Genomic DNA, 12,290 nt, shown 5'->3' with positions numbered 1-12,290 from the left:
CTAGCTGACCCAGTTTGATGTGGTCCGCACCAAGGGCGGATCCAGAGTCTAGTCTCGGGAGGGGCACTGCCAGAAAATAAGGTGTTGCTTACAGAACTCAATTAGGTGTCATGTGTGTCCGCTGCAATGTTGCAGTACAGCTAAAAAATCAATGATCGCCGCCATTACTAGTAAGAAGTATTTAAATATTAATGACATAAATCTATCCCATAGTTTGTAGACGATTGTCAGGGACTGCAGACATGGTACAAGAGATGGTCAGAGACTGCAGACGTGGTGCAAGAGATGGCCAGAGACTGCAGAGATGGTCAGAGACTGCAGATATGATACAGGAGATGGTCAGAGACTGCAGACGTGGTACAAGGGATGGTCAGAGACTGCAGACATGGTACAAGGGATGGTCAGAGACTGCAGACATGGTACAAGGGATGGTCAGAGACTGCAGACATGGTACAAGGGATGGTCAGAGACTGCAGACATGGTACAAGGGATGGTCAGAGACTGCAGACATGGTACAAGGGATGGTCAGAGACTGGAGACATGGTACAAGGGATGGTCAGAGACTGCATATGTGGTACAAGGGATGGTCATGGTACAAGGGATGGTCAGAGACTGGAGACATGGTACAAGAGATGGTCAGAGACTGCAGACATGTACAAGGGATGGTCAGAGACTGCAGATGTGGTACAAGGGATGGTCATGGTACAATGGATGGTCAGAGACTGGAGACATGGTACAAGAGATGGTCAGAGACTGAAGACATGGTACAAGAGATCAATGCAGCCTTATCAGTGCCCATCATTGCAGCCTCACTGTACATATGAATGCAGCCCCACTGTATATATGAACGCAGCCCCACTTTTGTATATGAATGCAGTCCCACTTTTGTATATGAATGCAGTCCCACTTTTGTATATAAATTCAGTCCCACTGTATATATATAAATTCAGTCCCACTTTTGTATATAAATGCAGTCCCACTTTTGTATATAAATGCAGCCCCACTTTTGTATATAAATGCAGCCCCACTTTTGTATATAAATGCAGCCCCACTTTTGTATATGAATGCAGCCCCACTTTTGTATATGAATGCAGCCCCACTTTTGTATATGAATGCAGCCCCACTTTTGTATATAAATGCAGTCCCACGTTTGTATATAAATTCAGTCCCACTTTTGTATATAAATGCAGTCCCACTTTTGTATATAAATGCAGCTCCACTGTATATATAAATACAGCCTGACTTTTGTATATGAATGCAGTCCCACTTTTGTATATGAATGCAGTCCCACTTTTGTATATGAATGCAGCCCCACTTTGTATATAAATGCAGCCCCACTTTGTATATGAATGCATCCCCACTTTGTATATGAATGCAGCAGCCCCACTTTGTATATTAATGCAGCAGCCCCACTTTGTATATTAATGAAGCCCCACTGTGCATGGCACGCACCATGGGATTGCCTCGATCACACACAGCAGGTATCTCCTCTCCCGACGTGTGTCATGGAACAAACAGGAGCTGTAGGTCTGTGTTCGGCAGGGCAGTGTGCTCTAGCAAGGTCCCCCCCTAGACAGGCTTGTGTGATAGACAAAACACTGATTCAATCAGTGTTCCATCTCCATCTACTATCACACAAGCAGGTCTAGCACAGGCAGCACAGCCGAACACAGACCCAGCTCTCACACACAGCGAGAGATACCCGGTGTCATACACGCAGGAGAGAGGGGGAGCGCTGCAGTCAGCTACAGCTCAAAGCAGCCTCAGGACAGGCAGCCTACCGGGCTGGGCCAGTCCCGCCATTTTTTTTTTTTTTTTTAAAGCCAATGTGACATGATTGTCTCGGGGGGGGGGGGGGCAATTGCCCCTTTCCCCCCCCCTGGATCCGCCGTTGGTCCGCACCCAGTTTGGTGGTATTTTGGTTTGGTAGGCATGTATTGGTTTCACCCCTGTTTTTTGTCTTTCCAGTGCTCTCATTTGCCAGACCAACCATAGATAGGGGCAGGTCTAGGTTGCCATCTGCTCCCTGTCTATTGATTAGCACACCTGTGCTCCTCCTTTGGAGGCTTTAAAAATCATAGTTAGGACTGCAGCTACACAGAGTGCCGTGACGCTTGGCCTGCAGCTTCCCAGGTATTTGCAAATTCCTGCAACTAAACCTCTGTTTTAATTACATACAGTTAGACAGATTAATTTGGTTTAGTGCTTCTTGGGCTGGTATTTTTGAGCCTGGTCATTATGGAAATTTTTTTATATTTTCCATATATATACTTAATCGCATACTGCTATAATCGCATCTCATTTAAAGTCCCAGCCCTCCATTTTTTATACCCTTACAGGAATGGAGGCCTGTGGTGGTGCATGCCACGTGCCTCATACAAAGTCCCAACCCCATTTTATTTTTTTAACTTTCCTAAAACTTTCCCAACATCACATGTTTTTTCTGCTCTTTACCACCACCCTTTGGTTAACTTCTACTATTGTTGGTTGATTTTAACATCGGTTCTGAGCATGCGTATTTGCACTTAGTACAAAAGTATTTTGTTGCCGAAAAGTTTGTCCGTTTGCAGACCGAACTTTTTGACCGATGAAACCCGAAAAAGTTTGTCCGATGGAGCGTACACACGGTCGGACTAATTTGAAAACTTGCTGATTTTGAAGTTTGTTGGCAAAAAGTCAGACCGTGTGTACGGGCCTTAAGGCACACACTATACACACAGACATAACAAACATATATAAGCATTGAATGAGTGTAGACACAGTGGCCCGGATTCACATAGAATGGCGTATCTTTGTGCGGGCGTAACGTATCCTATTTACGTTACGCCTCCGCAACTTTTACAGGCAAGTGCCGTATTCTCAAAAGAAAGTTACGGCGGCGTAGCTTAAATAGGCCAGCGTAAGCCCGCCTAATTCAAATTGTGAAGAGGTGGGCGTGTGTTATTTAAATTAACCATGACCCGACGTGATTGATGTTTTTCAAAATTCGACGCGGAAACAACGTCCATACTTAACATTGGTACGCCGCATGTACGCCACCATATAGCAGGGGTAACTTTACGCCGGGAAAAGCCTAACGTAAACGGCGTACCTGTACTGCGTCGGCCGGGCGTACGTTCGTGAATTCGCATATCTAGCTGATTTACATATTCTAGGCGTAAAATCAGCGTACACGCCCCTAGCGGCCAGCGTAAATATGCAGATAAATAGAAAAAGACTATAGAGTCTAAGACTAGGAGAAAGTGGACTTTGTAGGCACCAGATTTTTAGAAAAATATAAATAATTTTAATTTAAACGGTACAGTAGCACAAAAACACTGAACAATTGCTCAATAAGATGATAAAGAAAAGCGTAAATATGCAGTTAAGATCCGACGGCGTAAGAGACTTACGCCGGTCGGATCTAATAGAAATCTATGCGTAACTGATTCTATGAATCAGGCGCATAGATACGACGGCTCAGACTCAGAGATACGACGGCGTATCTGGAGATACGCCGTCATATCTCCTTTGTGAATCTGGGCCTGTATATAGAAAAACGACAAAAAGTCAAATCTGTATATCTATAGAGATAAGACTTTATTATAAGACACTAATTCCTACCATGGTTTTAGAAATGACACAATATGCAAGTGAATTCCCCCATAAGTTCTGGGACTGGAAAGTGAATAGCAGAAAGTACTTGAAACAGAGTTGCATTGTTAACAAAGGTAAAAGCGTCTATAATTATGATAAAAAAGCGCAATGCAGTTTCTAACCACAGTTCAGAAGACCTATACTTATGGGAGTCAACCATGATTTGATTAAAATTAGGGACGAGCGAAATTTCGAGTTTTTGCCTTACTGGAATTTTGATGAAAGATCAGGCAATTATTGTACCATTTTGCAAAAAAATGAGGGTAGGTAAAATTAAAGTGCCACTAAACAACATTCATATTCTCCAAAAGTAATCGATATGCATCCACTAGTTAACCGGATCTGGACCGCCTTCCACACATTTAGGTGGCCTGGCTGCGAGAAACGACATACTGTACCTGTACATCGTTTCGTGCAGCAGCTCTGGGGGCCATGCTGCCGGAGGTGCAATCGCGCGCTGATTGGCCAGAGGGGGAGCTAATGAGCGTGTCCGCCGGCCACTCGCGTTGTCCTCAGGCCACCCGAGCACGGCTGTTTACGAAAGAGGCAGAACGGCGGTTTGCCTATCTAAATCAGGCAGATCGCTGTTCTGTCAGAGGGAAAGACAGAGATCTTGTGTTTCTGCTAAGCAGGAAAATGAATCTCTTTCTTTTCCCAGTCAAATCATCCCCCTAGGGACACACTTACCCTTTAATCGCCCCTAGTGTTAACCCCTTCCTTGCCAGTGTCATTAGTACAGCAACAGTGCATATTTTGTAGCACTGACCACTGTATTAGGGCAACTGGTCCCCAAAAAAGTGTCAAAAGGGTCAGTTAGGTGTACGATTTGTCAGTCAAGTCCCACTAAAAATCGCTGATCGCCGCCATTACTAGTAAAAAATAAATTAAATACAAATTCCATAAAAATATCTCATAGTTTGTAGACGTTATAATGTTTGTGTAAACCAATCAGTATACACCTATTGGTAAAAAAAAATCCCAATAAGTGTATATTGATTGGTTTACGCAAGCGTTATAACGTCTACAAACTATGGAATATTTTTATGGAATTTGTATTTATTTATTTTTTACTATTAATGGCGGCGATCAGCTAGGACTTCAACCCTGCATCAGACAAATCGGATACCAAAATCCACTGGATAAAAATGTAGTTTTATAATAACAATAAAAAAAAAAAAGATTTACTTTTATTTCCAATTTCACTTAAAAATCTATTCGGCAGCAGGTATGAAATGTACATTCCCAGTTGTATAATTCAAAACACATAGAAGGTTGAAATGCTTTTCAAAGACACATTTGATACTTTTTGGAGCGTTGATAGAAATACAAGTGAATTTTATCTTTTGGATATGGGATATTTACAAGCTTGCAAGAGGCTGAAATCAAGTCACTCAGGTACAGTGGTGCTTGTGAGTTTACATACCCTGGCAGAATTTATGATTTCCTGTCCAATAATCAGAGAATATGAATGATAACACACAAACCTTTCTTTCACTCATGGTTAGTGTTTGGCTGAAGCCATTTATTATGAATAAACTGTGTTTACTCTTTAAATCATAATCTCAACAGAAACTACCCAAATGACCCTGATCAAAAGTTTACATACCCCAGTTCTTAATACCGTGTATTGCCCCCTTTAACATCAATGACAGCTTGAAGTCTTTTGTGGTATTTGTGGATGAGGCTCTTTATCTTCTCAGATGGTAAAGCTGCCCATTCCTCTTGGTAAAAAGCCTCCAATTCCTGTAAATTCTTGGGCTGTCTTGCATGAACTGCACGTTTGAGATCTCCCCAGAGAGGCTCAATGAGACTCAAGGAAACTGAGATGGCCACTCCAGAACCTTCACTTTATTCTGTTGTAGCCAATGACAGGTCGACTTGGCCTTGTGTTTTGGATCATTGTCAAAGTATGTCCCATGCACAGCTTCCTGGCTGATAAATTCTAATGTTCCTCCAGTATTTTTTGATAACATACTGCATTCATCTTGCCATCAATTTTGACTAAATTTCCTATGTCTTTGTAGCTCACACATCTCCAAAACATCAGCGATCCACCTTCGTGTTTCACAGTAGGAATGGTGTACCTTTCGTCATAGGCCTTGTTGACTCCTCTCCAAATGCAGTGTTTATATTTTTGGCCAAAAAGCTACATTTTGGTCTCATCACTCCAAATTACTTTGTGCCAGAAGGTTTCAGGCTTGTCTCTGTGCTGTTTGGCATATTGAAAGTTGGATACTTTGTGGCATTTGCATAGTAATGGCTTTCTTCTGGCGACTCGATCATGCAGCCCATCTTTCTTCAAGTGTCTCTTATTGTGCATCTTGAAACAGTCACACCACATGTTTTCAGAGAGTACTGTATTTCATATGAAGTTATTTGTGGGTTTTTCTTTGCATCCCGTACAATTTTCCTGGCAGTTGTGGCTGAATGTTTTGTTGGTCTACCTGACCGTGGTTTGGTTTCAACAGAACCCCTCATTTTTCACTTCTTAATTAGAGTTTGAAGACTGCTGATTGGCATTCTCAATTCCTTGGATATCTCTTTATATCCATTTCCTGTTTTATACAGTTCAACTACCTTTTCCTGCAGATCCTTCGACAATTTTTTTGCTTTCCCCATGACTCAGAATCCAGAAACTTCAGTGCAGCACTGGATGAAAACTGCAAGAGTCTGTCAGGAGTCCAGAAACGCATTGTATACACACACACACACACTAATTACAAGCAAACAGATCACAGATGAGGATGGTTACCTTTAAAAGCCATTCAACTCCCTTTGTGTCAACTTGTGTGCATGTTCACCAGTAAGTATGTAAACTTTTGATCAGGGTCATTTGAGTAGTTTCTGTTGGCATTATGATTTAAAAAGAGTAAACACAGTTGATTGATAATAAATGGCTTCAGCTAAACACTAATCATGTGTGAAAGAAATGTTTCTGTGTTATCTTTCATATTCTCTGAAAAATGGCCAATAAATCATAAATTCTGAAAGGATATGTAAACTTATGAGCACAACTGTATATACTGTAACAATACATTTTTAAATGAACACATAAATGTGGTGCTTTTTTCAAATCTACCGCAAGCAATTTTTTTTTTTAGCCCAGTAATCCCCCATTCCCCCACCACCACCTCCAAAAAATAGAGACAGGACATGAGATTTATCAATTTATTGTGGTTGCAGTTTCATAATACATTGTTGAAAACAACTTTTCTATGCGGCTGAAATGATCACAGATGACAGCTTTGCAGACAATACAAGGCAGCTGTGCAGGCTGACATCCCAAATGTAACCGAGTGCATTTGCATCTTGTAAGTAAAAATTTGAACTATTAATAAGGAGTACAATTTTCAGCAAAGCAGTGATATTTTACCTTCTGAATAGCGAAACAGTGTGATTCAATTTTTTATTATTTTTGTACATTACGATGAAACAAACAAAGTGGCATAAGAAGTACAGCATATTACCAATTAAATCACCACCTGGCTTATAAACCCACACTGTCTGTAAAGTAAAATTTTTTTTTTTTTGCAGTGATGGTGCCAAGGTTTACTATATACATATACAATGAAACCTGCCTGTCGACATCTTTGGAATGGACTAAAAAAAGACTAAAATAAAAAAAAATACATATATATTTAACTGGATATTGTAATTCCATTGGCAGGATGTTGAATTTTGTCATTTAAAAAAAAAAAGTGTTGTTTATAAATTAATTACTGTCATTGTTAATTTTGTCGTTTTATTTGCAAATTCAAACAAATTTAGTAAGCCTCATGAAAGCTCAACTTAACTTTTTAGAATAAAACAGCTAAATACATAACAGTTGCATCAAAACAAATGGTTTGCATGGTAGGCAGCCAAAGACTTGTTTTATTTAAAGATAGGCAAAGTTTGAGAAGAAAAACCTTTCCCTTGCCAGCATGCTATAGAAAATGGCTCCTGCTCTGTGTGGAAGTACAGTAGTGTTCTACTGCCGAGTCAAAGCTAGGGCTCTCTAATTAGTGGGGAGCATTAGCATTGCTGACTGCAAAGCTATCCCAGATAGCAAGGATAACTTGCCACAAATGTGTGGCTTTGTTGAATTGTAAGTCGTTAACTTGCTGCACATTTTCACTGTCAAGTTATACACTTGAAGAGCACTTGAAGAACAAGTTCTAGCTGACACTTTTCCAATTTGTAGCCAATTTGCATGGTAAGTCTCTAGCAAGAGCAAAGTTGCCGTTGTGAGTCTACAGCAAGAGCTCTGCAAGTCTAAAGCATGAAAGTTCAGTCACAGTGACCTCATGTGGTGGGCTGACTATTGCACAACATAACTGAACCAGAACTTTCAGCAGACTTTCAGAATGTTTGCATAGAAATTTGATCTGGAGTCATGTAATGCGGACTTGCTGCAATTCTGCAACAAACTTGTGAAGCCTGGAAAGTCTAGCAATAGCTTAGCAATTCATTTTCGAAAGCTTGCAGCACAATTGCTTGCTATCTGGGTTCAGACCTAGCAAGGGGTGTGTCAGAACTTTGCAGAGGAACCACTGCTTCCACACAGAGAGCAAGGGACCTTCTCTGCAGTAGGCTGGCAAAACACAGACTTTTCTACTCCGGCTGCGGCTAAACAAAATATGCTGTAAGAATGTGCACACCTTTTGTTTTGATGCACCTGAAATGGCTATATTGAACTGAAAGTTCAGTTGGGTTTTAAAAAAAGTTTTTATATCATTTCCATACTGATAATTTGGGCTCACATTTAAAAAAAAAAAAAAAATTTGATGAATGACAAAATTATCCTAAACTAGAGTGAATTAATAAAAGCAGTGATAATGGCTATTATGTAAAAAAAAATCTAAATACTGTATATTTTAGCACATATAAAAAGCCTTTTGCATTTAATAGTGCTGTAAGGTTTAAAGCTACTTGTGTGTAAAACTGCAGTTGTCGGACTATAACACTATACGGTCAACCATTAAAGTACCAAAAAGTTGACTAATATGGACCAAAAAATTGGCTTTATCTGTAACAAAGTGTAAAGGTTGATATTCAAAGTAGTTTTTAAAAGGAAATAAAAAATATAATAAAAATAATAATTTGAGCTAATCAGTAATATCCTACCAGACAATGGTTGTTAACATAAACTATTAAACTGTTCTACTCTAAAGTGCAGCATAATTCTATCGGTGCATAGTCTCATGGGAACTGCCTTTCTAGATTCATCATGACTTTGTGGTATAAGAAATCAATAAAGATCAGTAGAAATATATTTGATTCACAGCTGCTTCTCTCAAAAGGATTCTCCAGCTAGTCACAGATTTGCAATAGCGTATGGCTAAGCTTTTTTTTCTGGGAACTGGTATGGTCTCATGTTTCAATGGTGCAATTCAGCTTTATGACTGCCCCCTTCACCTGCCCATTGGCTAAGTCAACCATAAAACAGCGAGGAAGTAGGAGAGGTAATCTGCCAATCGTACCATGGAAACTGTGGTCAAGGAACAACCTTTACTTTTTGTTTCAAGAGGGAACTTGGTGGAAGTTCTAGAAATCTGCAGCTGACTGGACAATTCCTTTAAGATCTTGTGCAAAGGCAGTACTGTAGTCTCCTGAATGTCTAGCAGTTTGGAGGAGGGTGGGCATTAAATACAGTGCTAATATACATGGTTGTATTCAGCATAATGAGAAACACGTTTTTGGTAAGTAAACATAAATATAAAAAAAGGACAGTTTAGCACTTTATCTGAGTTGGTCTGGTTGCTTTGGAAAGCTTCCTATGGCTCCTATTCGAATCTTAATCCTGCAGAAGAAAAGGAGAACACGTTTTAAACATTAAAATGTTATCTTCATGACCAGGCCATTTTTTTGCCATACGGCACTGCGTTACTTTAACTAACAATTGTGCGGACACTGGGCCAGATCCACAAAAGGATTACGCCGGCGTATCTCTTGATACGCCGGCGTATCTCTTGATACGCCGCGTAATTTCAAATTTTGCGCGTCGTATCTTTGTTTTGTATCTACAAAACAAGATAGGACGGCATCTCGGAGGGATCCGACAGGCGTACGTCTTAGGCCTTGTACACGCGGTCGGACCAAACCGATGTGACTGGTCCGTCGGACCGTTTTCATCGGTTCACCTCTGAAGTTGCCGTACGGCCTGATATGCGTACACACCGTCAGTCCAAAATCCGATCGTGTCAGAACGCGGCGACGTAAAACACACGATGTGATGAAAAAAACAAAGTTCAATGCTTCCAAGCATGCGTCGACTTGATTCTGAGCATGCGCAGGTTTTGAACCAATGCTTTTCTGTACTAACCATCGGTTTGGTCCGATCGGGCAGCGGTCCATCGGTTCGGTTTTGAAGCATGTTTTAAAATTTTGGACTGAAGGAAAACAGACCGATAGCCTATACACGCGGTCGGTTTGGTCCGATGAAACTGAACTTCGGTTCATTCTCATCGGTTTGGTCTGATGTACGGGGCCTTAGTACGCCGTCGGATCTTGGATACATTTTTTCGGCGGCCGCTAGGTGGCATTTCCGTCGATTTCCGCGTTGAGTATGCAAATTAGCTAGTTACGGCGATCCACAAACGTACGTCCGGCCGGCGCATTTTTATAACGTCGATTGCGTTCGGCTTTTTTTCCGGCGTATAATTAAACCTGCTATTATGAGGCGTACTCAATGTTAAGTATGGCCGTCGTTCCCGCTTTGCATTTTCAATTTTTTACGTTGTTTGCGTAAGTCGTTCGCGAAGTCGCTCCGGGTTAATTTCGAGCATGCGCACTGGGATACCCCCACGGACGGCGCATACGCAGTTTAAAAAAAACGTTGTTTACATCGGGTCACGACGTATTTACATAAAACACGCCCCCATCATAGAGATTTGAATGGCGCGCCATTACGCCGCTAAAGATACACTACGCCGCCGTAACTTACGGCGTGAATTCTTTGAGGATTCGAAAAAAAAAATAAGTTACGGCGTAGTGTATCTTAGATACGCTGCGCCCGGCGTATTATTGCGCGAAGGTACGTGGATCTGCCCCACTGTACCTAAAAAAAAAATGTACAAATAGGACCAGATCCACGAAGCAGTTACGCTGGCGTATCTATTGATACGCCGCGTAACTGCTAGTTTGCTCCGGCGTATCTTTGTTTTGTATCCACAAAACAAGATACGCCTGAAGCTGGGCTAGATCCGACTGGCGTACGTCCTAGTACGCCGTCGGATCTAAGGTGCATATTTACCCTGGCTACTAGGTGGCGTTTCCGTAGATTTCCGCGTCGAGTATGCAAATTAGCTAGATACGGCGATCCACGAACGTACATCTGGCCGGCACATTTTTTTACGCCATTTCCGTAAGGCTTTTTTCGGCATATAGTTACCCCTGCTATATGAGGCATACTCAATGTTAAGTATGGGCGTCGTTCCCGCGTCAAATTTTGAAAATTTTACGTTGTTTGCGTAAGTCGTTCGCGAATAGAGCTTTGCGTAGAATGACGTCCACGTCGTAAGCATTGGCTTGTTGCGGGTTAATTTCGAGCATGCGCACTGGGATACCCCCACGGACGGCGCATGCGCCGTTCAAAAAAACTTCATTTACGTTGGGTCGTATTAACAAAAAAACTTGCCCCCATCTCATCCATTTGAATTGCGCGCCCTTACGCCGACAAAGTTACACTACGCCGCCGTAACTTACGAAGCAAATTATTTCAGGATAAGGAAAATACGCTGTAGTGTATCAGAGATACGCTACGCCGGACGGAAAAATACGCTACGTGGATCTGGCCCATAGAGTTTTCTTTTGGTGGTATTTGATCACCTCTGCAGTTTTTATTTTTTGCGCTATAAACAAAAAAAAAGAGCGACAATTCTTTCTGCTATAAAACATATCCAATAGAAATAATAATAGTAAAGGGTGCAATTACACAAATTGATTAATAAAATACTTAATATGTGTTAATAAACAATATCATTCAATTAATAAAGTGCACAATCTATAATAATCTAATATATGCTTAATGGTCACTTGGTGGTCGAGGCTATCTGGTGAGCGCATTATATTATCACTTCGGGTGAAGCACTATCCATTTGAGATTTTGAAGTACATTGCACTTTAGAAGCACGGTGTTGGAGGGCACGGATTCTGTATCTGTTCTTAGAGACAGCTGGGACAATGTAACAGATAAGAGTGCAGTACAGGCTGCAAGCACAGAAAGTTATCAGCTGGTAGGATCAACAGATATTTTTTTTGCACTTCTCAAACAGATTTACTATACACTTTTAGTGGTATATTTAACAGACCAAATAGGACCACATAAGAGAAGAAGTTCATTGTTGGGGTTTACATCCCCTTGAAACCTGGGAATTCTACTGCACAGATCTCAATGACAAAAAGCCCAAAAGATTTAACAATCCCCCGTGATTATTCAACAAATCATTGTTCCCCCAAAACTAAAAAAACATTTTAGGTGAACTGACATGGACCAATAAAAACTCAATTGAAGTCTCACACAATTTAATTGTATTAATAGTCCTGTACCACCAAAAATTATGAATTGTGACTGATTCTGGCTTGAAAGTGCCTTAAAACTTATAACAGAAGCTGCAGAATGTGACCCACTCTCCATTTGTTATGGCTCTTCCCCAAGGAATGCAAAACCTTGC

At 41.0% G+C, this 12,290-nt stretch overlaps 1 protein-coding gene across 6 annotated transcripts in view; it reads right to left on the bottom strand.

Moving 5' to 3' along the window:
• Positions 1–8,571: 8,571 nt before the first annotated feature.
• CALD1 (caldesmon 1) overlaps positions 8,572–12,290 on the bottom strand; it is a 242,678-nt gene continuing 238,959 nt past the window's right edge. For all 6 annotated transcript variants that reach the window (XM_040345162.1, XM_040345160.1, XM_040345164.1 and 3 more), the window contains one exon: positions 8,572–9,418. In XM_040345162.1, the coding sequence (XP_040201096.1) occupies positions 9,402–9,418 (17 nt within the window). In that variant the 3' untranslated portion in view covers positions 8,572–9,401. The remainder of the gene's footprint in view (positions 9,419–12,290) is intronic.

The sequence above is a fragment of the Rana temporaria genome, chromosome 3 (assembly GCF_905171775.1).
Source record: "Rana temporaria chromosome 3, aRanTem1.1, whole genome shotgun sequence".
Lineage (NCBI taxonomy): Eukaryota > Metazoa > Chordata > Amphibia > Anura > Ranidae > Rana > Rana temporaria.
The sequence above is the reverse complement of the archived record's forward strand: the minus strand, read 5'-3'. Positions and strand labels throughout refer to the sequence as shown.